The sequence below is a fragment of the Rattus norvegicus genome, chromosome 9, assembly GCF_021556685.1.
Source record: "Rattus norvegicus strain SHRSP/BbbUtx chromosome 9, alternate assembly SHRSP_T2T, whole genome shotgun sequence".
Lineage (NCBI taxonomy): Eukaryota > Metazoa > Chordata > Mammalia > Rodentia > Muridae > Rattus > Rattus norvegicus.
The window spans coordinates 20,816,100-20,840,590 of NC_141542.1; the positions used below are offsets into that span (position 1 = coordinate 20,816,100).

Genomic DNA, 24,491 nt, shown 5'->3' on the forward strand with positions numbered 1-24,491 from the left:
TGTATGCCTATGGTTTTCTTCAAATATGCTCGGGGCCCAGGTAGGTTCTGGGCCTAGGCTGAACCAAGCAGGTTCCTGCCACTGACTGCTCCTCTATTCCTGTTTCCAGAGGCACCATGCAGATTAATATTGGGCCAGAGATGTGGGAAGAGCTGGTCAGAAGTAGCTTCCTTTCCTGTGGTCTCAGGATTATCTGCATTCCTGGGTGTTCAGCATTTTCTGCCCCAGGATTTGGGTGCAGGATTCCCGATGGCTTTAAACTCCCTTATACCATATTTATATGTCCTGGGAGGTATTACAGAAATATTAATGTTTATCCTATTAATTTGGTCAAAACTCTCATCGACAGAGTATAATTTAGAGGTAACTATATATTTGACAGCAAGCATACACAGTGGGTAATGTATGCATGATGAAGTTGAAATTCAGAGTTGGAAACACAGTGAACAGTGACTGTATAAATGCCTGTGAATCTCAGTCTGACTGGGAAGTGATTTGATGCCCAGTCCCCATGAGAAAGCAGAGATCCATCCCTCCCTGATAGCTGTGGGACTTCAGATGTTGACACTAATGATCAATAAAGAAGGTTCTTAAGAGTGAAGAGTTTGAGATTACTACTTTATTGACCGGAATACATCCAATTTACTTGATAGTAACCAGATGCAGGTAGTCAATATATACAGTCTATATCCTTATCAAAATAGAAAAGCAAATGAACAAAACAACAACAGATAAATAATAAATCTTCAAATGAATAGAAGGAAAACCAAATAACCAAAACAATTAAAAATTAACCAAACTTTAAATAGAAGAATTGCGCTAAGTATTCTTTTGCTGCTCCTTTTGCAGAATAGACTTATAGCCTGTGGCTTGCCTTGGAGACATAGTAGACAAGCAGTTAGTGATGGTAACAATCTTTTCGAGAGGAGTGGAAGTAGGTCTGTTTTGTTGGAGTGGGGGTATTAAGGAAAAAGCCTACCAATACTGAGTATAAATGATATTACAGACTTTGTCACAAAGTCTTTCCAATGTTGTGAACTGATCTCCATGAAACTCTTCTGGATGACCCATCAGGACAAGTACAAATTTACCCATGCACAGTCTTTCTGGATGACCTGCAGCTCTTGATTGATGTGCATCAGCACTTCTCTGAGTCCCTCAAAAAGTACACACTTGTTGGAGAGGCTGAGGTGAAAGTACAGCCTATTCAATCCAAAGAAGTTAAACCAAAGGAGGAAAATGCAGTCCACAATTGCTATGGACACTACAGATGAGACGCAATAGTGGTGTATTTGCTGTGCACACTTAGTTCTCCTCCTGTAGCTCTTCTCTCCAAGGGAGATCTTGTCCTGGTCTGTGTCATGTTCGAGTTTCTGCTGGAGAATTTCAGACCTAGCAGAGCAAGGGAATAAAGATTTATTGAGTGGTTGTCAATTCAGCTCTCCCTCTTACATCAGCTCTATTCAGTTGGACAATCCAGCATGACCTGTCAGCTGAGGTCAGTCCCTGCATCCCCAAGTGACATAGAGTACCTGCGCTTGGATTTATATCTCAGCTTTTAACACTGCTAGAATTTGAACTGTGGACTATGCACTGTGCTGGGATTAAGAGAAAAATGAGCATTTTTCCCCACTGGTCCAGGTATATGACATTGAATAATAACATTGTAGCTATGTCTGAATCTGAGTTCAAGAGAGGTATGAGCAAACTAGAATACCATGTGGATTCCTTCTGGAGAACATGCCCAGAATTGAGGTGAAATTTCTGATTATGTTAGCACTGAAGGAACCCGTCTAGTTTCCATTTGCAACCACTGTATCTGCAAATACACAGAGAAGCCATCTCACTTCAAATTCATGCTCACCGCACAGATCCTGTAATCACTGAGAATGTGCTCCATGCAAATCTTCCCAGCGTACACGTGGACATTAGAGGTGATTGTCATGTAGAAACAGAACAGCACCCCTGCAAGTCTATGGCTAGTGTAAGGCAATTTGTTAGAGGACAGAAGAGAAAATGTCCTCAGATCTTTCCGGAGAGATCACAGGAAGAAAGGAGTAGAACATAGCAAGAAATGCAGAGGATCATATATATTGTTTCATGGGCAAAATTCACATGAACTGTACCAGAACAATACTCTGAGTAGCTCCTTAGCTGCCTGAGGCTGAAATCCAGGTGGGGTGGTCATCCACCCAAAAAGGGTATTTATATAGGGAAAGGATATTCAAATGGCTTCTTCCGGCCTATGTTCCTACCTGAACATTAATGCTTAATGTAAAGATTCCCCAGGATTCGCTGGAGGCATAAAAACAAATGTTGAGTGGGATATGTACATAGTGGCCAGACCTATAGACAGCTCAGTCAGTGATGTGCTGTCCTCCCATAAACCGTCATAGACTCAGGGTTCTTTCCCCATTAACAATCTGGCTTAGCAAGTTCCAAAGGCCCTGTAGAGCTGTCTTGTTGCTCAGCAAAGGATCATATGTTGGTGGTGGACTAGACTCTTGTTCTTGTTCACTCTTTCAGACTTTCCCCAAAGTGTGCAACTTCTTCTAATCGGAGCTGTCTTTACCATAGCCTGAGTGACTTCATGCCCAAAGCTAGAATCATAGGAAATCTCCATAACCAGGATCCAAATCAACAAATTTTCTCCCCGTAATGTGATTGTTCCACAGATAATTTGAATAAGTAAGTAAAAGCTTGCATGGATTATCTCACACTGAATCAGAATCTATGGAAGGGCTCCATCGTATGGTACACTTTTACCTCTTGGCTGATAGACGTCTGGATAGATTCTCCTTCAAGGTTACTCTGGGACCACAACAACATTGATGCTCCCTAGTTGCAATGGCAATACCTACTCCTTGTTGTGGAATCACTGGGTTAACTAAAACTTCTGTTCCACTTTCTGAACATGGCTTCTCATAGGGCTACCTGTTCTTACACTGTCAGACCCATTTGAAGCTCATCATTTCTCCTAACCCATTGAGGCTGAAATTAACTGAGAGAAAATGATGTTGATCGACAGCAGTTGCAGAATGCTACACAGATAACATAGAGGAGCTCTTTGGATTATCTGTGCACCTGAAGGGGTTCCTGAAACTGCCCTGTTCTTGCACCACAGCATAGCTATGGGACTGTTTCTGGATGACGATACAATTCCAAGCAACTCAAATTCTCAATGAATAAAATCCAAGCCAAACTCCCAGGGGAAGTTGTAGTGTGCCAAGGTAGCTCGAAAGAAATGGTAGCAGGCAATGTGGAAAGCAACCTTGGAGAAGACACAGTGAGTGACATAACCTTCCAGTGGGCTTTCACAATTCACAAAGAACAGAGAAGCAACATAAACTCATGGATTTTATAGAGAAGCCTTGCCTTTACCTCCCAGTACTCCATTCCTTTGATGTGCTCCAAAGGATTTCAATGCAGATCAGTAGTTTTGCCCCTAATCACTTGAAAATCTAACTTTACAGGTGTTTTTGTGTCCTCTTTTTGGGGGTTGCATTTCTAAAGGATTGTACTGTCCTGCTTCTACACCATAACAAAAAGGGACCTGCAAGCTCTAGGCCTGTACCATTTGTTACCCCTGTTAAACACGACTCACTTGAACATATTTCCACTCCTCCCCCAGACTTCACAAGATAATTCTGTTCTGAAATTTTTGGAAATAGAATAAATTAGTAATTTAAGTGTCCTTTTGCTGTACAGAGCTAGATGGAGATGCCAAATGACTGGGCAGCTCTATTTCATGTTCCATGGATGTAAAGTGAACGCTTAGAGTACTTTTCTCATGAAACTTGGAAATAGAGGGAAACACACGTTCACTACTGCAAACACACACACACACACACACACACACACACACACACACATATACCCACACACACCACACACACACACACACAAACACACACACAAACACAGACACAGAGATACACACTTGCATGCACAAATGAAAACTTTGCTCTTATGCAGCACATTTCCTGTTGAGTGAGGAATTAGTGGGAACAATGCTGTGTACAAGTCTCTTAGACACAAGCAAGATGTGCTGCCCTGGCCTGTACTCATTTCCACTTCAGGAAACCTTTCTATGCAGATACTTGCTGGTGCGACAAGTAAGTTACATGTTCTGCACAGATAGCCTAAACAACACAACATCAAATCCCCGAGAGAGAGATTTCTAGGAAAAGACTCCATCAAGCTCTATGCTGACTCATCATAGGCCCCTCACTAAAGCTACCCTGTTTCCTTCATAGAAGACTTTGGAAGCATCAGAGAAGACAGTGACTCACGGTCAGTTACCAGGAACATTTGACCACATTAGAGTTCCTGTAATATTAAAACAACCTCAATGTCAGTCAGAAAAAGGCTAAATAAATAACATACAGTGAATTTTCTGAAATGCAGCACTGTGTACAATATTGAGAGGGAATCTATCCTGAAAGAATGCAGTGCCCATGATATAGTCAGCAAAGCAATGTCAGCAGAGGGTTGCACTCTAGGATTCCATGCAATATCATGGGGAAGCCAATAAGACAATCCAGAACCTTCCCGGGGGATAACTCTGTTCAGGTAAAGTGAAGAAATCTAATCCTTATTTTTAAAATAGGTGAATGGTTTAAGAATGTGTTGAGACAAATAAGAGAGGGGGCTCATCTTGGAACTGGACGAATGATGCAAAGACTGCTGGCCAGCACAAAACAGGAAGCTTCATGTTTGTTGAGAGACCTAGGCTTAAAGGACTAAGTTAGATAATGACTGGACAAAACTGCATGTCATGAACTGGCCTCCCCGCATGTTCCCTAAGATGCAGGTCAGCACAGCAATGCACCTTTCTTGGTGAGAATTGGGGGTACATATGGATAACTTTGTTCTTGAAGTCTCAAATCTCTCATGCCAGCCCTCAGCCTTTGAGAAACCTTTTCCACATCCTTGCTCTTCTAACCAGCTTCAGGTTGTTAGGCCCAGTTATGAACTCTCCAGGAGCATTCAAATAAGACAGGACTGACATGCTGATACACAGGCTCTGTAGTTACCCAAGATCTAAGAAGCATGAAGTCACCATCTTCATATACAGGGACATGAGGGGAGGAAGAACAAAAGCCACCACAAATGACAATGAGAACCATTTCTTTGGCATTTCCACCAGGCTCTCCTCCTTGAAAACTACTTACTTCCTGAGTCTCACACGATCCCTGTAAAGAAAATGGGCTCTGGGCTTTTGCTTCATCCCTCAAAGCCCTGCTCTAGTCTAAAGAGGGGCTCCCACATAGCACCCTCCATACATAATGGCATGTAGTGCTCTGCTGTGTGATCAACCTATTTCCCTTAATGAAGTGCAGATTCTCGAAGAGCAGGAGCATTTGCTTTCCAAACATGCAGTTTCTTGAAAAGGGGCTATCTCCACCGAAAGCTTTGTAAACCATCACATGAATGAACACTTGGATGAGACCTAGGTCAGGACATGGATCAGTCAATAGACAGTTACATTGGTTTGTCTATGGTTATGGTAAGACCTGAGGACAACCCGACCCTGAGCCCTAACCCTACCTGCTGTGGCTTGGCTCCGGGGTCACAGATGTTCATTCCGGCCTCTTCACAGAGCCTCTTTGCCTCCACAGAGGATGCTGGCAGTTCAGTCTGCTCCACCAGCAGTTCTCTCTTCTCATTCAGCAAAATCTGTATATTGTTCTTCAATTGAGCTTGTTCACGCAGGAGGTGGTATTGCCTGATGCTGAACCACAAACAAAAAATGGTAATCCCAGCTAGCTTCTATTTGCCTGTCACTCCTGCAAGTCCAATCATCCCTTCAAGGGTCCTCATCCTCAGAAATCCCCAGAATAGAGCCACACTATACAAGTTAGCACCAATTAGAGGAGGTCAAATCCAGAGCACACATTCCACATGAATCAAAGTACTTCTGAAAATCCTGACACTAAGACGGTTTATATAAATCAAGGTAGAAGAGATGGTCCATAAGCGAGCTCGTATGTCCATGGTATGGTGAAACCATCTTCACGTTGTGGGGAAAGCCCGTCTGAGGGGGAGTTGAAGACCCAATAGCTATAGATTCTTTCCATGTGTTTCTCATGGATCACAGATCTTTAAATCTCCTGTCAGAGTCCTAGAGATTCAGAGTTGATTGATATTCCCATCATGGTGCAAACCTTTTCTATCTAGAGGAACTTTAACGGGGAAAATAACAATTGGAGGGTCTTCTACACCCTTCTCATGTAGGACAACTGAGTCCAAGAGCTACAAATCCGAGACCCTTGCCAGGAGGCAGGCTTCTTGTTAAGAGTCAGACACTACAGAACCAGAGCCCTGACTTTGGTTCAAAGTCATACAGGACAGAAGCATTCCCTGCCTAGTGCTGGGTTCTCATCTCTGTCTGCGACTCACCAGTAGGAACTGTTCACTTGTATGAGCTCCTTGTACCTCTCCATGGCATCACTTATTGAGTTGGTCATCATTTGCATAGCCATCATTCTCATCTCATGTTCAGATTGAAGGACTGGCAATTCGACATGCAGCCTGGGTTAGGTCATGGCCAAAGGAACAAATAATGTTTTGAACTCACGATTTCAGAATTAGGTGAAATGTAAACAAAAATATATAATAAAAAATTTAAAATTCAAGGAATGGTGGAAGGGAAGAAAATGGCAAACTCAAAAACCAGACCAAAACCCAACAGTGAGACTCAATCCACAGAAAATATTTCTGTGTAAATAAGCAAACATTTGTTTTGAAATAAGGACTCCTTGGAATCCTGAGAGATATGGTTCTGCAAAGACTCACTATATAGGAGGGGGCAGAGCCTGAGAGCTGCCTGTTTGGGAATAACAACTGTCAAGACCACAGTGACCATTTCTAAGTCACAATAAACAATCCCTGGATAGTTAAAAAAATAAAAAAACTAAAGATCAAAGCAGGTGAAACAAATTAGGTGAAATCAGACTGTTCTCTCGATTACTTAAACTCAGTATGTACCACATACTTGCTCCTTCAAAGTATTTGTACTGGTTAAGTTTATTATCCTGGGCACAGGACAACAGAGCCACGGTACCAGTTGGAGGGACCTGACCTTCAAGAGCTGGCCAGGTGAGCATGATGGAATTGACTAGTTCAGGAAGAAGATTCCTCCAGTCTGTGCCACAGCTTTGGGCCCAAGAGAAAGCTGTGATGACATTTCTCTTGTTTTGAAAGCAGGTATACTCAATCCTTGGTTTCTATCATTACATGAATTCCCAGAGGGCATAACTAAGTTTGACAGGGAAGAGGATTTATAGCACCTCCTCCCCTCGGGAGAGTCCTGTGTGCCACCAAGGTATACAGAAGGAGCAAAGTGCTCTGTTGATCAGTGTGGGCCTCCACGTACTCATCACTATCATGACCTGCAAACTGTTGATCAAACAAATCCTCAGACCCCATCAAACGTCCCAGATGTCCTGATCCTGAGTAAACCACCAACAAATACTGCCACATACATACATAGCAACCCATATCCAAACACATTTAGAATGCCAGCTACATGCATGGAGGTGCCATAGAATCAGTGTATAATGAACAAATTCAGAGGAAAGAGTGATGACGTGCAGGCATTTCATTCACACACACAGTTGCAGCAAGTGTGACAAGGTCCTTCTAGCTGTTGACATAACCAATGCTAATCCAAGAGGCTCAGGGTCAAGTACAAAAAGTTTGACCCTAAACACACAGCACCTAGCTTATCTCACAAGCTAATGCCTGCCAAATCTCCTTAAAATCCAGGATGAGAGGTGAAACTTTCTCGTGCTATGAGGAAATCTCAGGTTAGCAGAGAGAGAGCACAAGACAGTGAACAGGTTACTGGGCATAATGACTACCTGTGGTCCCACTCATCATAGATATAAAGATCCAGGATTTGATAAAGTTCATCCTCCTCGAATTGACACTTCTGGATTTCAAATTTGAGTTCCTCCAGTTCCTTTAGACACTCCTCTTGCTTACTGATGACATTTTGGGATGATGCCTTCCTACCAAAACCTGTAGACAGATAAACCCAAGTGAATTTGCATATTTGAACCAATGGGCAGAATAGATCATTCTGAATCCGAAAAGGAGGTTGAGGAAGGGGAAATGGTAGAGACTGGGTTAATCCCTGAAAGAGCAGAAAAGCGTTCTTAAAGGTTGATTCTTAAGCTATGTCCCTCTTCCCAACCTCTAATGCCATACACGTGCCACACTCACTATTACAGGACCCCTGGCACTGAAAGTTATAATCTGACTGAGACATAACCATCTGCGACATTGTTATCTCATATCAGATGTGGTGCAGTTAATCCTGGAGTTCATAATGACTTCACAATGCTTAGCACCATGAAGCTCTGACCAAGTGTGTCCAGCCCAAAGTGTCTGAGAACTCAATTCATGACTAGGGGTGCATCCTTCCTTGTTCTTGCCATCAGACACTTATGTAACCTACAGTAATCTAGAGGATGAATTGCTTCAACCCCCAACCATGGATGGTCACATTGTTAATCTCACAATGCCTCCTCCTGCCATTTGTTGACACTCACAGTTAAAAAGCTTCAAGAAAAGACACTGAAGTCTTACCACTTTATGGCTTTCTCTCAAATTAAAGATCAGAAACTCCTGCCTCTTGGTTTGCCCTTGAAAAATCCCAAGGCTCCTGCTTGTAAGGCCTAGTCTTAGAAGGCACATCTCAAACCTACCTCCTTGAGGATGTTCCCCAACTCTGCCCACGACTCACCAAGCCTTCCCCAGAATGATTTCCTCCTTCCTGTTTCACTAGAGAGGGGGTCAGCTTCCCTCTGACCTGGTGCGGTCTCTCCTTGATCAACACTTTCCTTCCGAAATAGCCTGAGCAGCTGGCGAAACATGCCTGCTTGTGAACCCAAAGGGAACTGAAGTAATATCCCAAAGGCAGTTGGTGTCACCACAACACTGGTGACATCACAGAAGATTCTAGGGTTCTCTTAGATACAATAGAGTGTCCAGTGAACGGCTTACTAGTGATGTCACTGGAAAGTTCTATGGCCTACCTACTAACCAGCTCTCCCCACACTGATGAATTTATGTGGGGACCCTTTCCTCCAGTCTCCCATGTGCCACTGGGAATACCATTTGGCAACCTCTATTTCAAAGCTAGATATTTCTCTCTGCTTCATTAGAAGTCAACAATGCTTTTGCTGGGGAGGGTTGCTTACAACCCTGAATTGGAGAACAGATTTTTCTTAGCACCCAAATCTCTAGGGACCAAGGAGGAGGGAGATTTTTCTTAAAAGTAAATCTACTACTTGAGACAATGCATGTGACACACGTTTCCATTCCTGAGCTTTTCCCTTTTTCTGGAGGCCAATATATTTCTTCTATACCTCTGAGTGTATAAAACCTGGAATATTTGCTTACTGTGCAGTCCTTGACAGCCGACATTGTTTCCATTTACATATCCATGTATTTCACAAAATCAATGGTCTATAATCCTATTTTTTTGCAATAAAAACTCCTTTTCCTTGGGAACATAGGGATCAACTACAGGGCATATATAAAACAATAAATTTCTGTCTGTTTTGTATATTATGTAGCACATCCTCCCTTTCTCAAATATAACAAGACAATTAAATTGGACATCAGTGAGCAAATGTCAACCTGGACCTTGTGTTACTACATTGTAACTATATAGCCATCACTTCTCCAATATCATTCTTCATGAATAGACAAGTCTAGGCATGAGAATATTGGGGGCTGCACCATATCTTTTACTTGTAGCAAACATAAGAATCAGGAGGATGGGAAGGGAGTGGAATGGCCTGAGTTCAGGTTGAACCTCAATTTTAATGGGTCCATACGTTCAGGAGGGAGTCCATTTGGCATTGTGATATATGGATTCTGTCTTCTTATCATAGGTGTTATAATAATTCAACATGAATGTGTGCTATAATGCCACCCCACCTCAGATATGTAAGAGTGAAAATCATGTCTGACCTTTCTGGGAAGAACTCTGCCTTTTACTACCATCTGAAGTTATACAACATCACTATACAAAGCTCAGAAGAGAGGGGTGCAGATGTGCGGGCATTAGAAGTCGAGGATCTTTTCTTCTGATTGAGCCACTTGTTTTTCCTATGTAATTTTTCCCTTGCTCTTTTAGTAATGGTGGCTGACTTCCTTCCTGGCCTGAGGTAAACTGGAGTCCAATCTTTTGGATTACTGAACCTTCTATTTTTGAGATGACAGTCCCACCAAGGGTCCTACTGCATACAGAAGGTATGAATAAGTCTCAGGGGCTGGAGTAAGTTAAAAACGTCTGTGACAACAAAGAACTGATTAAGAAAACAAGAGCCCAGCGGCTTATCAAGATCACAGTTGTATGATAGTAAGAAAATGTGAATAGGGCATCAGGTGAAAAGATAAATTAATTAGGAGGTCATAGGCCTAGAAGGGTTATCCTTTGCTCTCAGTGGAGCTGCCATTCTTTCTGCCATTCCTCGCCCTCTGCCACAGGACCAGAGACTTCCCCATACAAATGGCTGGCCTTGCCAAAGACCTGGCAGGGCTTCTCCCTGTAGAATAGGAAATGTAGAGTCCTTGAGGACTCACCAAGAGGTCTCCTCCACACAGGTTCCTTGTTGTCAAAGGGAAATATTCCTGCAGAATCCTGCCATGGCAGCAGGAATTTCAACCTGTCTGCTCTTGGTCCAGCTCACTGGGTGCAGGCCTGAGGCCCAGTGGTATCTGGGGAAAGAAGCAGCACACACTACCTCACAGCTCTCTCTTTGTTGGATGCAACTGCTAGGACTGTGATAGGATGTTTGTTTCTTTGTGTGTTTATTAGAAATACCTACAAAGCTGATTAAAGATGCAACATGCCTTCATACCCAGCATGCAGAATGTTTTTACATTGTTGTTGTTCCTGTTTTATGTTTGCATTTTGTTTTTTAATCCCCTCAGGAAATTTCCCTGTGCTTAGAATGTTAAGCACATGCTCGGGAGGGATCGATTATTCAAGTTCGGCAAAGCTTTTGTTCTCACCATCACTCCACAGATGATGCCATTTCTTACTTTGAAATAAGAAAACAGTTATAGAGAAGTAAATTAACCTGTAAGCTATCACAGAAGAAACACATCATGATTGTGGAATGGTACCCCAGTATTTTGTATTTCCTAAGTTATTTTTATTTTAAATTTTTTATTGAATTTTTTTGGGTACATTTCATCTTTTTTAAATCCTTAAAGGTATCTTTTATTCCTCTCCTCCCATTTACAAGGTGGAATTTCACGTGTGATTGTTAGTCCAGATAGTTTGGTCAATGGCTTAGATATCACCCTGGTCTAGTTTCCTTGGCATAAGCTGAGTTAGAAGCAGGCTCAAAGGTTCAGGACCAACAAATAATGAATTCCACTACATCTGGATCCCTAGCCTCATACCCAGGAAGGGACTGGATTTGCATTCACTATTTAAAAAAAAGATGCAGTTCATTAACATGTAAAAAATTTCTCAAGTATATTAAAGTGTTTACCATCGTCATACAGTTTTTCAAATACCTGGCATTCATCTTTTTCCAAAACCTAAAATTTCTTTCTTATTCACATATTTTGATTATTCTTTGGTATTACTATCATTTTTTTTAAATTTCAGTTTTTTTAATAGATATATATGTTTTATTCAAACGTTATTCCCTTTCCCAGCTTTTGGTCCATAAGCCCCCCTGCCGTGCCCTCTCCCATATGTATGGTCCCCCAATCCATGCCACTTAGAAACCCCTTCCCGGACATTTCCCTGCACTCAGGGTCCCACCTTGTTAAGAACAAGGGCTTCCCCTTCCACAGGTGCCCCAACAAGGCTATTCTCTCCTACATATGCAGTTGGACCCCTGGGTCAGTCCACGTATAGTCTTTTGCTAGTGGTTTATTTGGTGGGCATTGCTGTTCTTATGGGGTTGCAAGTCCTTCAGCTCTGTGAATCCTTCTTCTAATTCCCATAAACGGCGTCCTGTTCTCAGTTCAGCAGTTTACTGCCAGCACTGACCTCTTTATTTGACATGCCCTGGATGTGTATCTCAGGGGAGATGTATATCCGGTCCCTTTCAGTAAGCACTTTTTAGCTTCATCAATCTTACCTAGTTTTGGTGGCTGTATACATATGGGCCACATGTGGGGCAGACTCTGAATGGCTGTTCCTTCAGTCTCTGCTTTAGATTTGGCCTCCATATCCCCTCCTATGGATATTTTTGTTCCCCATTTTAAGAAGGAGTGGGAACATCTGCACTTTGGTCATCCTTCTTCTTGAGTTTCCTGAGATCTGTAGATTGCATCTTGGGTAATTTGAGGTTTTGGTCAATATCCACTTATCAATGAGTACATACTGTCAATGAGGGGTGCTGAGTATCTGGAAGAGAATGAGGGACAAGAGATGTGAAGAAGGACTCCACGACAAGAGTCTGATCAAGGCGACAATTTTATTTTTCCCCAAGGCTAAATTTGTACCATAAAAAGGGTAACAGAGAGAGGAGAGAAGTAAGAAACATTTACCCACGCCAAGGACACAATATTCATGTGCTCAGGGAATCGGCTGATGTTGACAGGTTGTCAGAAAGGTCACAGGTTTGTCATATCTATTAGTCAGCAGGATGTTGGTTTTTCAGAAAGGTTACAGGTCATGACATTGGGTATCTTAACGTCACACGTTATCATATGATTATTCATCTTGACCAGCACATTTGTATTAGTCTTCTGCAGCTGGCTGGGGATTTTCCATGAACCCCATCATATTTAATGCTAACCATAATAATAACATCAATAATGGAGGTCTTCAAGGCCATCGCTCCCAACACCATACCAAGTGTGTTTTTCTGTGATTGGATTACCTCACTGTGGATGATATTTTCTAGTTCTTTCCATTTGTCTATGAATTGAACGTAGTCATTGTTTTTGATAGCTGAGTGGTACTCCATTGTGTAGATGTACCACATTTTTCGAATAAATTCCTCTGTTGAAGGGCATCTGGGTTCATTCCAGCTTCTGGCTATTATGAATAAGCCTGCTATGAACATAGTGGATCATATGTGTTTGTTTTATTTTGGAGTATCTTTTGGGTATATGCCCAGGACAGGTATAGCTGTGTGCTCAGGTAGTGCAATGTCCAATTTTCCAGGAACGTTCAGACTGATTTCCAGAGTTCTTGTACCAGTTTGCAATCCCAGCAACAATGGACGAGTGTTCCTCTTTCTCCACATCCTCGCCAGCATCTGTTGTCACCTGATGTTTTGATCTTAGACATCCTGACTGGTGTGAGGTGGATTCTTAGGGTTGTTTTGATTTGCATTTCTCTGATGACTAAGGATGTTGAGCATTTCTTTAGGTGCTTTTCAGCTATTCTATATTCCTCAGCTGAGAATGTTTTCTTTAGCTCCGAACCCCATTTATTAACAGGGGTGTTTGGCTCTCTGTACTCTAACTTCTTCTGTTTTGTGTATACTTTGGATATTAGCCCTCCATCAGATGCAGGATTGGTAAAGATTTTTTCCCAATCTGTGGGTTGCCTTTTTGTCCTAATGACACTGTCCTTTGCCTTACAGAAGCTTTTCAGTTTTATGAGGTCCCAATTGTCGATTCTTGGTCTTAAAGCATAAGCCATTGGTATTTTGTTCAGGAAATTTTCCTTAGTGCTCATGTCTTCGAGACTCTTCCCTACTTTTTATCCATTACTTTTAGTGTATCTGGTTTGATGTGGAGGTCCTTGATCCCCTTGAACTTAAGCTTTGTACAGGGCAATAAGAATGGGTCAACTTGCATTCTTCTACATGTTGACCTCCAGTTGAATCAGCACCATTTGTTAAAAATACTATCTTTCTTCCATTGGATGTTTTACCTCCTTTGTCAAAGATCAAATGAACATAGGTGTGTGGGTTCTTTTCTGTGTCTTCAATTATGTTCCACTGAGCTGCCTGTCTGTATGCCAATACCATAGAAACTATTGCTCTGTAATACTGCTTGAGGTCAGAGATGGTGATTCCCCCAGAAGTTCTTTTATTGTTGAGTAGAGTTTTGCTATCCTGGGTTTTAAGTTATACCAAATGACGGCAAATTGCACTTTCTACCTTTATAAAGAATGGAGTAGGAATATTGATGGTGATGGCATTGAATCTGTAGATTGCTTTTGGCAAAATAGCCATTTTTTACCATATTCATCCTGCCAATCTATGAGCATGGGAGATCTTTCCATCTTCTGAGATCTTCTTCAACTTCTTCAGAGACTTGAAGTTCTTGTCATACAGATTTTTTACTTGCTTGGTTCAAGTAACAGCAAGTTATTTTATATTATTTGGGATTATTGTGAAGGCTGTCATTTCTCTAATTTCTTTCTCAGCCTGTTTACCCTTTGAGTAGAGGAAGACTACTGAATTGTTTGGGTTAATTTTATACTCGGACAGTTTGCTGAAGTTGTTGATCAGGTTAAGTAGTTCTCTGGTGGAATTTTGGCGTTGCTTATGTAGACTATCATATCATCCTCAAATATTAGTATTTTGACTTCATCCCTTCTAATTTTTTCCCTTTGACCTACTTTCATTGTTTGATTGCTATGGCTAGGACTTTAAGTACCATATTGAAAAAGTAGGGAAAGAGTGGTCAGCCGTGTCTAGTCCCTGGTTTAGTGGGATTCCTTCAATTTTCTCAGTTTAGTTTGATGTTAGCTACTGGTTTGATGTATTTTGTATTTTCCTATATTTAGATATGGGTCTTTAATTCCTGATCTTTCAGGACTTTATTAATGAAATGGTGTTGAATTTTGTCAAATGATTTCTCAGCATCTAATGAAATGATCATGTGTTTTTTTTTTCCTTTGAGTTTGTTTATATGGTGAATTTCGTTGATGGATTTCTGTATATTAAACCATCCCTGCATCCTTGCCATGAGGCCTACATGATCATGATGGATGATCATTTGGATGTGTTCTTGGATTCAGTTTGCAAGAATTTTATTGACCATTTTTGCATCAATATTCATAAAGCAAACTGATCTGATTTTCTTTATCTTTGTTGTATCTTTGGGTGGTTTAGGTATAAGAGTAATTGTGGCTTCATAGAAGGAATTTGGTAATGCTCTGTCTGTTTGTATTTTGCGGAATAGTTTGGGCAGTATTGGTATGAAGTCTTCTATGAAGGTCTGATAGAATTCTGCACTAAATCCATCTGGTCCTGGGCTCTTTTTGGATGGGAGATGTTTAATACCAGTTTCTATTTCTTTAGGAGTTATGGGGTTGTTTAGATGGTTTATTTGTTCCTGATTTAACTGTGGTACCTGGTATCTGTATAGAAAATTGTCCATTTCCTTCACATTTTCCAGTTTTGTTGAATATATGTTTTTGTAGTAGGATCTGATGATCTTTTTAATTTCTTCAGATTTTGTTGTATGTCTCCCTTTTATTTCTGATTTTATTAATTTGGATACACTCTCCGTGACCTCTGGTTAGTATGGCTAAGTGTTTATTTATCTTGTTGATTTTCTCAAAGAACCAGTTCCTGGGTTTGCTGATTCCTTTGATACTCAGTTTTGTTTCTTCTTGTTTGATTTCAGCCCTGAGTTTGATTATTTCCTGCCTTCTACTCCTCTAGGGTTTATTTAATTTTTTTTCTAGAGCTTTTAGGTGTGCCGTCAAGCTGATGACAGATGCTCTCTCCTGTTTCTTTTTGCAGGCACTTAGAGCTGTGAGTTTTCCTCTTTGCACTGCTTTTATTGTGTCCCATAAGTTTGGGTATGTTGTATCTTCACTTTCATTAAGTTCTAAGAAGTCTTTAATTTCTTTCTTATGTCTCCAATGAACAAGTTGTTATTGACTTCAACTTCCATGTATATGTGGGCTTTCTGTTCTATTTGTTGTTATTGATCAGCAGCCTTAGTCCGTGGTTTTTTGATAGGATGCATGGGATTATTTCTATCTTCCTGTACCTGTTGAGGCTTGTTTTGTGACCGATTATATGGTCAATTTTGGAATAGGTTCCATGAGATGCTGAGAAGAAGGTATATCCTTTCGTTTTAGTATGGAATGTTCTATAAATATAAGTTAAATCCATTTGTTTCATAACTTCTGTTAGTCTTTCTATGTCTCTGTTTAATTTCTGTTCCCTTGATCTGTCCATTGATGAAAGTGGGGTGTTTAAATCTCCAACTATTATTGTTTGTGGTGCAATATATTATTTTTTTGAGCTTTAGAAAGGTTTCTCATTGTTTAGGGACACAACTGCTATATACTTTACAAATATAGCAATAACCCAGAACATCCGCAGGAAGCCTGTGACCATTGGCCACATGAAGATGAATGTCTTTCAAAGTTCATCATGATTTTTGGTAAGATCTTCCGCATAATGGGTGGCTTGGCTTCCCATAAACATGGTCCAGTTGTCTAGAATCTCCTCCTTGGTTAGCATCTCATCCTTGTTTTTGTCTGACTCATATACCAGATGCCAGGCCTCAGCCTGTGCATGGTCATAGTCCTGAGGGAGGATCCAATGGTGAATCTCATCCTAATCCAGTTTCGCATCCTTGTTCAGGTCTAGAAAATCATTGAACTGCTCCCCAGACAAAACCCAGTCTGTCATAGGGGAATTGTATCATGGGAAAAAGATGTCCAAAATGTACTCATCCTGGTCCACAAAACCATCCCCGTTCTTGTTGATATCCTCCAGGGTTTCCAGAACTACAATCTCCTTCATATGCTTTAAATCCTCTTAGTGTAGAAAAGCAATGAACCCGTCCTGAGTAGCTGTCAGGTCACCGTCAAGGCCTTAAACCTCCTCTCATCTCGTGGAGGCAACTTTTTTTTTTTTTTTTTTGGCTTTGAATCTTTTTATTGGATAATTTTAACTTACATTTTTTTGTTGTTTTCAGTTTTTTTTAATTTATTTAATACTTAATAATAATTCTTTGGTTTCCGGGCAAACATCCCCCTCTCCCCTCCCCTTCCTTATGGGTGTTCCCCTCCCAACCCTCCCCCCATTGCCGCCCTCCCCCCAAAAGTCTAGTTCACTGGGGGGTCAGTCTTAGCAGGACCCAGGGCTTCCCCTTCCACTGGTGCTCTTTCTAGGATATTCATTGCTACCTATGAGGTCAGAGTCCAGGGTCAGTCCATGTATAGTCTTTAGGTAGTGGCTTAGTCCCTGGAAGCTCTGGTTGCTTGGCATTGTTGTACATATGGGGTCTCGAGCCCCTTCAAGCTCTTCCAGTTATTTCTCTGATTCCTTCAACGGGGGTCCTATTCTCAGTTCAGTGGTTTGCTGCTGGCATTCGCCTCTATATTTGCTGTATTCTGGCTGTGTCTCTCAGGAGCGATCTACATCCGGCTCCTGTCGGTCTGCACTTCTTTGTTTCATCCATCTTGTATAATTGGGTGGCTGTATATGTATGGGCCACATGTGGGGCACGCTCTGAATGGGAGTTCCTTCAGTCTCTGTTTTAATCTTTGCCTCTCTCTTCCCTGCCAAGGGTATTCTTGTTCCCCTTTTAGAGAAGGAGTGAAGCATTCACATTTTGATCATCCGTCTTGATTTTCATTTGTTCTAGGCATTTAGGGTAATTCAAGCATTTGGGCTAATAGCCACTTATCAGTGAGTGCATACCATGTATGTCTTTCTGTGATAGGGTTAGATCACTCAGGATGATATTTTCCAGTTCCAACCATTTGCCTACGAATTTCATAAAGCCGTTGTTTTTGATAGCTGAGTAATATTCCATTGTGTAGATGTACCACATTTTCTGTATCCATTCCTCTGTTGAAGGGCATCTGGGTTCTTTCCAGCTTCTGGCTATTATAAATAAGGCTGCGATGAACATAGTGGAGCACGTGTCTTTTTTATATGTTGGGGCATCTTTTGGGTATATGCCCAAGAGAGGTATAGCTGGGTCCCCAGGCAGTTCAATGTCCAATTTTCTGAGGAACCTCCAGACTGATTTCCAGAATGGTTGTACCAGTCTGCAATCCCACCAACAATGGAGGAGTGTTCCTCTTTCTCCGCATCCTCGCCAGCATCTGCTGTCACCTGAGTTTTTGATCTTAGCCATTCTCACTGGTGTGAGGTGAAATCTCAGGGTTGTTTTGATTTGCATTTCCCTTATGACTAAAGATGTTGAACATTTCTTTAGGTGTTTCTCAGCCATTCGGCATTCCTCAGCTGTGAATTCTTTGTTTAGCTCTGAACCCCATTTTTTAATAGGGTTATTTGTCTCCCTGCGGTCTAACTTCTTGAGTTCTTTGTATATTTTGGATATAAGGCCTCTATCTGTTGTAGGATTGGTAAAGATCTTTTCCCAATCTGTTGGTTGCCGTTTTGTCCTAACCACAGTGTCCTTTGCCTTACAGAAGCTTTGCAGTTTTATGAGATCCCATTTGTCGATTCTTGATCTTAGAGCATAAGCCATTGGTGTTTTGTTCAGGAAATTTTTTCCAGTGCCCATGTGTTCCAGATGCTTCCCTAGTTTTTCTTCTATTAGTTTGAGTGTATCAGGTTTGATGTGGAGGTCCTTGATCCACTTGGACTTAAGCTTTGTACAGGGTGATAAGCATGGATCAATCTGCATTCTTCTACATGTTGACCTCCAGTTGAACCAGCACCATTTGCTGAAAATGCTATCTTTTTTCCATTGGATGGTTTTGGCTCCTTTGTCAAAAATCAAGTGACCATAGGTGTGTGGGTTCATTTCTGGGTCTTCAATTCTATTCCATTGGTCTATCTGTCTGTCTCTGTACCAATACCATGCAGTTTTTATCACTATTGCTCTGTAATACTGCTTGAGTTCAGGGATAGTGATTCCCCTGGAGGCATCTTTTTAAAGTTGTGATGATCTGAGCTATCTTGGAATTCAGCAAGGTAGTAGCCATAGGTGGCTGCTTGTATTCTTACCAGGAGATCTTTTCCTCTATGTCCCTATCATAATTCTTCCAGAGTTTAGCCACATTATGGTAGATGTATCTTTTCTGTACCTGTTTGACCCAAACTTTCAGGTCTTCAGAAGTAATAAGGCCGCCTCCATCACTGTCAATTGGATCAACAATTTTCCCCAGCCTCTCCTGCTCTCGTCCAGGCTTAGCTATCAAAGGTCTTGGAGTCCTCCTTGCCCAGGAAGACCTCATGATCGTACAGGAAGCTGTGCTTATTCCCTGGTGGCCACTCGCCCTGCTCTGAATCAGGACAAACCATGTGCTCCTTGCTCATCATGCTCTTGGCCCTGAACGCCAAGACCAGTGCCAGCAGCAGCCCATGGAGAGCCCCAGGCTGACATCTGGCACCAGATCCGTGATCAAAGGGAGGCAGCAGAGAAGTAGGGGCTCAGAGAACCTTAGCCGCTGTCCATCCCCCAGAGAGGGCTTTTGTTACATTTCAAATGTTATCCCTTTTCCTGTATCCCATCCACAAAACCCCTTATAACATGCCTCCCCCTTCTACTATTAGGGTTTCACCACCCACCCAAACACCCAGGCCTACCTGCCTCCCTGTTCTGTTTTCCCCTACGCTGGGCCATCAAGCCTTGACAAGACTAAGGGCTTCTCCTCCCATTTGTACCCAAGAAGGCCATCCTATTCTACATATGCAGTTTTACTCATGGGTCTGTCCATGTGTACTCTTTGGATGGTGATTTCAGCCCTGGGAGCTATGGGTGTTTCTTACTGTTGTTCTTATGGGGCTGTAAAGCCCTTCAGCTCCCTCAATTCTTTCTCTTACTTCTCCATTGGGGACCCTGATCTCAGCTGAATTGTTGGCTGCAAGCATCTGCCTCTGTATTTGTCATGCTCTTTACCCCACTCTTTTGAGCAGATCACCACAGAGCAACGAAGATGTATTGTCTTGGAGTGATGATCTGTAGACAAATAGATGATTTCTTAATTCCTAATGATGGTTCTATAAGAATTCCTAAAATTAGATTAGTAATGTTAAGCTTTTATAATAGGACTGCTATTATGTTTTATCTGGTAATCAAAATTGCATTGAAATCTCTTCTATTCTTAAAGTGTCATGAGTGAATTGCTTCTGCAATACCAAGCAGGCATCTACAAATTAGAGCCCATCCTAAGAGGGTGTAAACCAATTAACCAAAGTTCATAAAAAGAGAACTAATGATTTACTATAGATGCAAGGAGTGAACATAAATAATTGACTGGATTTGCCTATAGGTAATTTCACTTATTCTTTTCTCATAAAAATTACAGCTTTTAACTCTCCATGAACGTGCAGAACTAGTGACAGATGATGATGGTTCATCCTGATGATTACTCTTCATGGATGTGCATGTAAACATTCTCTGTCGTAAACTGATTATCCAACTTATGATTTGAATTCCTGTGCAAACTTGTAGTGAACTTTTCACCATGTGATGCTGTGTTCAGAAAGATATACAAATGCTGAGGACAAAGAGAGAGAAAGCTTTTTAGACAGAACTGAACAGAACAGAACAGAACAGAACTCAAGAAGAACTTAGAAGTAAAGCATAGCGTTGAGAGTAAGGCATTGAGAGTAAGGAAATTATTGTGACATAGAGCAAGAGGAAAGGAGATCAGAAGAAGAGAGCAAGGAGAACCTTTTAAGCCAAACTTTATGGAGGCAAAACTTTGTAGAAACTTTTAGGAAAACTGAAGAACTTAGAAATAAAGGTTAAAATCACTGCTCTTCAGCCTTCAGCCTGGCTCACTGGCTAGCCTCTGCTCTTCAGCCTGGCTCACTGGCTAGCCTCTGCTCTTCAGTCAGGCTCACTGGCTAGCTTCTACTCTTCAGTCCGGCTCACTGCCTAGCCTCTGCTCTTCAGTCAGGCTCACTGGCTAGCCTCTGCTCTTCAGTCAGGCTCACTGGCTAGACTCTGCTCTTCAGCCTGGCTCACTGGCCTATGGGGCCCTAGCACATTGCTTAACCATCTACTCATGACTGCCTGACCACGCTGACCACCTGACCGCCCTGACTTCTTAAAGTCGTCCTCTAGAAAGAGCACAAGAAACCAAAGAGAAACACCACAGAAAACTTTTCCCATGGGCTTTGCTTAAGATTAAGTACTTTCATTATTTCTTTAAAAAAGTGAAATATAATTTCCGCTATTCATATGGCCAAGAGAATTGTGCAGTAGTCATTGCTTTATGGAATTTGGGGCTAAATCAAAAGACTACTTTATTCTATTACGATGTTATCTGCGTACTGTACGATGTATCTTTAGAAAACACAACACTAAATTCCTTAAGTCTAGATGTTTTAAGACATCACCTCATGGAGAAACTTAACTGCTTATCTATCTAGACTGGCCTCTTTTGCAATACTGCAGGTACAATCAAGTTTCCACACTACTTCCATGATTTTCAAGAATGATTAAGAGAAAAATAAGTTGAACATAATGGCCAGAAAGGGGATTCTGTCAAGTTGTCGGATGTGGGACAAGATACCAAGCTATGAATGGTTAAGCCGAAAACCACCTGTTCCCGAAAGTAACAGAACTTACAGAAAATACATCCTTTCTTATCATTCCTCTGCCCCGATGGTCAGAGATTTATTGAGCACCTACTACAATCCTAGCCCTGTGCATCTAAGGGTGTAACTGTGAATAAAAAAATTAATAAAAAGCTTCATTATGGAATAAAGAGAAATGAAACATAACTTTGAATGTCAGAATTCAATACAAGCAATATCACCATTTCTTTAACTGGTGATTTCTGAAAACTTCATCATTTTTTCCATGGGCTTCTACAGTAATGATACTCAGTCTCGATTTTATAAGTCACAACGAGGCAACTCACACTTCATTCTTTGCTCCCACAACTGTCAAAGGGAACAACACTGTCGCTGTCCATTGTGCTTCCCTATCAATCCTGCTATGGATGGTAATACATTCCAGTCTTTTTAATGTGTAAACAGGCCACCACTTGAGGGGAAAGGTTATTACAATTACCCAAACCGGTATATTCTCTAAAATTTTCACATAGCATTTTACTGATATAACAATGTAATTCACCACAAATATTTAACCAATGAAAACAGATATATTGAATAGCTCTGCAAATAGGATTGATAATCATATACACTTGAAAACAACTATCATGAAAACAAACGATGTAATAGGAGAAAAGATACATCACTAAAAGGTACAGAAGCAGCAAAAAAGACACTACATTTCTTGGTATAAAAGTTAGGTGATACACCTGATCTTTAAAGACAGGCAATGTACTTGATCTTCAAGCCCTGTCCACATAGAAACTGCAGTAAATGACAATCTTTTGTAAGATTTATTTATTTATATGTCAGACAATGCAGCTGTCTTCAGACACACCAGAAGAGGGCATCAGTACTCCTTACAGATGGTTGTGAGCCACCATGTGGTTGCTGGCATTTGAACTCAGGAACTCTGGAAGAACACTTGGTGCTCTTACCCACTGAGCCATCTCTCCAGCCCTCACAATGGCCTCTTACACAGCATCACAGTGGTCTATTACACTAGATGGCTCCAGGGTGATAACAGAGAAACTTTCACAGTTCCTGAGCACTTCTGAGTTCAAACACCACCAGTGCCCACTCTGTGCTGTTGGCACATTCTGACCTTCTCCTAAGGGTTGTCAGCCACAAAAGGGACGGGTTAGCCCCAGACAGCATTCACTGCCCAATCCTAAAAACCCCCTCGATTCTGAAAAAGCCACATTCCATGCTTGCTCCATATTTGAGGAAGCCAAATGGTTGATCTGGCTCAAGGCTCCTCTTTTCTTAGCTCATCAACTTTCTTTTTCCACTTCTTGTCACAAGAAGTATTTTTTTTTTATGCTGCAACTACACTGCAGTGTTTGAAGGAAACCACCATCAACTCTGGGTGTCAAGTCTAGAAATTTAAAATTCACAAAACAATTCATGGCTTTCTAATCAGCACCATGGAAAATAAACAAAAACAAGCAAAACCATTCCAAAGGAACTTGCTGATCTGGAGGTCTGCTCATAGCAGGCAGGAAAGAATTAAATTATGCAGAACTGTAATCTCTCAGAGCTTTGGAGGCTAAAAAAGAGGAAATCTGTGTTTATGTTCCCTTTCTCCGAGTAATTGAAGGAGGGTATTTTACATCCTACAAATACAATCTCTTGCAAGGGGCAACCAATTTCAAAGTAGATCAGAAGAAATCTATTAAATAATACATTCATTGCCTGAGGTTTTAAGAAAATATTTTCCCAGGATCCCCGTCCATTAACAGCACACTCCAGATTACCTCTCCATTCTTTCCCAATGCCTTGGGCTTTCCAATCCCTACTTCAGCTCTCCATACATCCATGAACCCTCCCTTCCCCTACCCAATGGGCTCACTTTGCATTGCCTCCTTCTGCCACTGCTTTCCTAGGACAGGGGGAAGGGGAGGGAGGGGAGGGGAGGGGGCGGGGCCAGAACCAGCCAAGGACAGACGCGGGTCTCCTACCTACCTTGATTCTGTTGCTCTGGCGGTGCAGCCCGCCCTGCTTGCTGCTTGCTGTCCCTGGGGACCAGACCGGAGGTCGGGCTAGGGTCAGCGCGAGCTCCACGCCTCGAGGTCCCCTGGCCTGGGCTTCGTTCCTGGACACTGAGAGGCTGCAGTCTCCGTTGGAAACACCGCCGCTGTCATAGCGCGCCCTCCCGTGGCCGAGGTGACCCCAAGGCCGCTAAGGCCCGCTTCCCTGGTCTCTTCTTCTGCTTTTTCTTTTCTTTTTTTCTCTCTCTTTTTGTTCGCGACGTGGCGCCTGCGAAGAGCTCGTCTACAGGAAGGAGGACATCGTGCAGGCAGAATCACCTCTGGGCCCTGCCGTGGTCGGAGAGGGAGAGAGAGGAGTCAGCTTGGGCGGCGGCGCCCCGGCTGCCGGCACCTGCGGAAGGAAAACTCGCCCAGGCACACGCGCTGCTGCGGGCGCCAAATATAACGCGGCGCCCCGTCCCCTCAGGCCCCGCGCTCACCCACGAGCTCCGCGTGCCCTGAGGCCGGGCTCGGGCGCGGTCGAATGGCGGGGTGGGAAGGACACGTGTGCCCACTCCCTGGTGCAGGCAACACGCGGAAGTGCGACACGCGGAGGCGCCTGGTGTGGAGCTCCGGGCTGCGCCCAGGCCCGTCAGTCCCCCTCAGGGCTCTGCGGAGGCGCAGGGCTGCTTCTGAGGCCCCCAGGCCCACCGTGACCTAACCGCGGCCAAAGCCTCCAGATCTTCCAGGTGCCCCAGGCTGGAGGCTTGGGCATGGCGATTGTGGTTGCCACTCTCCTAGGCCGGCTCAGCAGGGCGCAAGCCACCACCTGCTGTCCTCACCTGAAGGCATCCTGACCTGGCTGTGAGCCCACATCCAGCAGGCGAGCCTCAGGGAACCGGGCCATGGTCTTGGCTCTGCACCTTGTTGCCAGCCCCTCACACATATGGCAGCATCACACATATGGCTCCTTCTACCAACCGCCACCAATTACCATTTGGACATTCCATCACAGTGTTGTCAAGAAGAAAGATTGTAAACAAACACGAAAAGAATGAAA

General features: G+C 42.5%; 1 protein-coding gene across 4 annotated transcripts; it reads right to left on the reverse strand.

Moving 5' to 3' along the window:
* Nucleotides 1-597: 597 nt before the first annotated feature.
* Nucleotides 598-24,087, reverse strand: LOC148003451 (uncharacterized). 4 transcript variants are annotated; one of them, XM_087568704.1, is made up of 6 exons: nt 23,932-24,087; nt 23,427-23,779; nt 7,866-8,025; nt 6,403-6,534; nt 5,551-5,734; nt 598-1,392 (listed from the first exon to the last, which is right to left on the reverse strand). In XM_087568704.1, exons 4-6 carry the CDS (start codon nt 6,492-6,494, stop codon nt 1,387-1,389), a joined length of 282 nt encoding a protein of 93 aa, XP_087424830.1. In that variant the 5' UTR covers nt 6,495-6,534; nt 7,866-8,025; nt 23,427-23,779; nt 23,932-24,087; the 3' UTR covers nt 598-1,386. The 4 variants fall into 4 exon arrangements, with proteins under 4 accessions (XP_087424830.1, XP_087424828.1, XP_087424829.1 ...); XM_087568702.1 differs by lacking the exon at nt 23,932-24,087 and adding an exon at nt 12,123-12,391 and having other exon boundaries at nt 23,427-23,598; XM_087568703.1 differs by having other exon boundaries at nt 23,427-24,056.
* Nucleotides 24,088-24,491: the final 404 nt, after the last annotated feature.